Source organism: Lolium perenne, chromosome 6, assembly GCF_019359855.2.
Source record: "Lolium perenne isolate Kyuss_39 chromosome 6, Kyuss_2.0, whole genome shotgun sequence".
NCBI classification, from domain to species: domain Eukaryota; kingdom Viridiplantae; phylum Streptophyta; class Magnoliopsida; order Poales; family Poaceae; genus Lolium; species Lolium perenne.
The window spans coordinates 235,303,353-235,306,601 of NC_067249.2; the positions used below are offsets into that span (position 1 = coordinate 235,303,353).

General features: G+C 47.5%; 1 protein-coding gene across 2 annotated transcripts; it reads left to right on the plus strand.

Moving 5' to 3' along the window:
- Positions 1-564: 564 nt before the first annotated feature.
- LOC127343991 (metal tolerance protein 3) lies at positions 565-3,004 on the plus strand. 2 transcript variants are annotated; one of them, XR_007877662.2, is made up of 8 exons: positions 565-856; positions 942-1,138; positions 1,248-1,446; positions 1,558-1,736; positions 1,923-2,073; positions 2,254-2,387; positions 2,535-2,766; positions 2,913-3,004. XR_007877662.2 is itself a non-coding variant. In XM_051370219.2 (7 exons), the coding sequence occupies exons 1-7, from the start codon at positions 655-657 to the stop codon at positions 2,712-2,714; spliced, it is 1,242 nt and encodes a 413-aa protein (XP_051226179.1). In that variant the 5' UTR covers positions 566-654; the 3' UTR covers positions 2,715-3,004. The 2 variants fall into 2 exon arrangements, 1 of the variants encoding a protein (XP_051226179.1); XM_051370219.2 differs by having other exon boundaries at positions 566-856; positions 2,535-3,004.
- Positions 3,005-3,249: the final 245 nt, after the last annotated feature.

A 3,249-nucleotide genomic window follows, 5' to 3' on the forward strand; every position in this document is an offset into this window, starting at 1 on the left:
ATATGGCCCTAAATCCGTGACAGAGCATGTAAAGGCCCTTTTTTCAAAAAAGAGGGTATACTCCATCCTATCGAAAAATAGGGATATACTTTCGTATTTACACACATACTAGGTGTGAGTGTTTCTATTACCGTCCCTTTTTTTTATCTTTGAGATCTAGCTAAAAAGAGGAGAGGGAAAGGAAACATTGCATCTATCAAGTCGAGCGGAAATCTTGAAAATTAAATCGATGGTTTGGAACACACCTACGACCATGCGCGCGTGTACAAAATCCACTCAGTATGACATTTTTTCATCATTACTGCAAGTTCAGTTTATCCAAAGCTACATGAAATGTTATCCAAAACATTTTCATCTCAAGATAGAATGTAAATCTGTTTTATGGAACTAGAAGCATGTTCATATTGCTTTTGTAGTTTGCTAAAACGGTTTATATTATGAAACAGAGTGATCTACACTTTTTCTTTTGCGTGAGGTGTTAGTGTTACTACAATATAGTCAATGGTTAGGATATCTATGCCGTACATTACGATTCACGAAGCTTTTCCCCGAGATTGAACTGGAAAAATATCCAAAACCGGCTGAAAAGTCGAAGACTCAGTCGCTCACACACAAACCAGAACAAAACCAGCCGGCCGGCCGTGCCCGCCGCCGATGGACGCCGATGACCGGAGCGCCCCGCTGCTGGGAAACGGCACCGGCCGCGTCGCCCGGACGCCCTCGCTGCGGCGCCGCGACTCGGCGCGGTCGCTGCGCAGCAGCTTCCTGTCGCGGCTGCCCGACAAGATGCGCACCGAGCTGGACCCGGAGCGCGCCGCCGACGTCGACGTCGCCCGCGTCAAGGACCTCTCCCAAGGTAACCGCCGCCGCCGCCGTTCCACCGTTTAATACGTGGAGGAGCGCCGCGAACTAACTCCGTCCCCTTCACATGCCGCGAGCAGGTGAGAGGGACTACTACAACAAGCAGCTCGCCACGCTGAAGACATTCGAGGAGGTGGAGGCCCTGTGCATGCCCGGAGAGTTCGACTCCGATGACGATACCGACGCCGCCGGCGCCGCCGAGGACCGCGAGGAGAAGGAGAGCGAGTTCGCCATGAAGATATCCAACTACGCCAATGTCGTCCTCCTGGCCTTCAAGGTGTTCGATAGATTGATTTATAGCGGGCAGCGTATACTACATGGTACAGCTGTGCAACGGAGCAAGTATAATCGACTGCTCTAACTCGTCTGACTTGATGAGTTTGCAGGTTTATGCGACGATCAGGACGGGTTCCATAGCGATTGCGGCGTCCACGCTTGACTCGTTGCTGGATTTGATGGCTGGCGGCATCCTCTGGTTCACGCATATCTCCATGAAGAAGGTGAACATATACAAGTACCCCATCGGAAAACTGCGTGTGCAGCCGGTCGGGATCATCGTCTTCGCCGCTATCATGGCCACTCTAGGTGTGATGTGAACCCCGTATCTATGTATAAATTCATGATTGCTGCTGTTTGTCACCTGGAATGGGAGTTGTTGAAATGAATTCTGTTTCTTCTTTTGTGCCAATTTTCCAGGTTTCCAGGTCCTGATCCAAGCTATAGAGCAGCTGGTGGAGAACAACCCTGGCGATAAGATGACGACGGAGCAGCTCATATGGTTGTACTCCATCATGCTCTCGGCGACTGCTGTCAAGCTTGCTCTCTGGTTTTACTGCAGGAGCTCAGGGAATAGCATTGTCCGGGCATACGCAAAGGTATATATGTCTGCCTTGACAACGCATTAGCTTATTTTGGAACTATGGCATCAAAATGATTAGGTATTTCCATTTCAGCATCCAAATGTTGCCTTGTTGAGTTAGTGCAAAAATAGGTACCCGGAAAAAGGGATGCAGAATTTTGCTGTTCTAATATTGGGCTGTGGTTGTACCATTCACATTCAGGACCACTATTTCGATGTGATAACCAACGTTGTTGGGCTGGTGGCTGCTGTTCTGGGAGACAAGTTCTTCTGGTGGATTGACCCTGCAGGAGCCGTGCTTCTTGCGGTGTATACCATAACAAACTGGTCCGGAACTGTAATTGAACATGCAGGTTACTTCCCCAATCTTCTGAAAGTTTCATCAATGCTTTTGTTCTTCTCTTCACAAGTTGATTTGAGTCATTTGACATTGAAGTGTCTGATAAGAGAATGCAAACTAGCAAATTATGATGTGTTTGATGGATTATCAGCAAACTGCAATAGGTGTCTGAAGCTCTGAATTATTGGTGCAGTTACGCTGGTGGGGCAGAGTGCTCCTCCGGAGATGTTGCAGATGTTGACATACCTCGCCATGAAGCACGACGCCCGGGTGCAGCGGGTCGACACGGTCCGGGCTTACAGCTTCGGCGCCCTCTATTTTGTCGAGGTCAGTTAACAGCTGTTAGAATCCTACTCTATCCCACACAGAATATCCACCTGAAATTCAGAGTGATGTATATGTTTTTTACCTTCCACCTACTGGTAGTGTGTTCCCCTGGTTTTGTGGTGTATAATGCTCCTGATCTGGCACCAGGTGGACATCGAACTCTCCGAGGATATGCGGCTAAGAGAGGCTCACGCCATTGGGGAGTCGCTGCAGGAGAGGATCGAGAAACTGCCAGAGGTCGAACGGGCATTTGTTCATGTGGATTTCGAGAGCACTCACAAGCCGGAGCACACGGTCCGGAGCAGGCTGCCAGCATCGGAACCCTGATGATGCCTCCAACTCCAACAAATACCTGTTCTTGTACAGTGAAAATATACTGGTAAAGTTATACGGTGCTGTTATCGGTTTTTTTTTTTTCGGCACAGGAACCAAGCTGTATGGAATATAGATGTCTTGGTGGAATAATACAGGATTCACCATTTTTGGGAAGCCTTAGGCTTAATCCTTGTATGTTTTCCTTTTCAGAATGATTGATATATGCATATGCGTATGCGTATGCAGTACAGACTGTACGGTTGTCTACTGCTTGATAATACATGACTCGCCATTTTGGGGAAGGTGGTGCCGGTTCCTTATCCATGTCACCTTTTTTGCCCTTTTGGATGATTGTGTTTTGCAAATTACATGACTAAACAGAACATCTTGATATTTTAGATGACGCTAGGTTCCTGGCTCCCTTCGACTAGTGAATCCTCCTTACTGCAAGTATTATCATTGTTTTTTGTTTTTTTTTTTGAGGTAAAGCCATCATGGCGACTTTATTAATTACAATAGTGCGTAAGCAGCTCACGAATAAACTTAG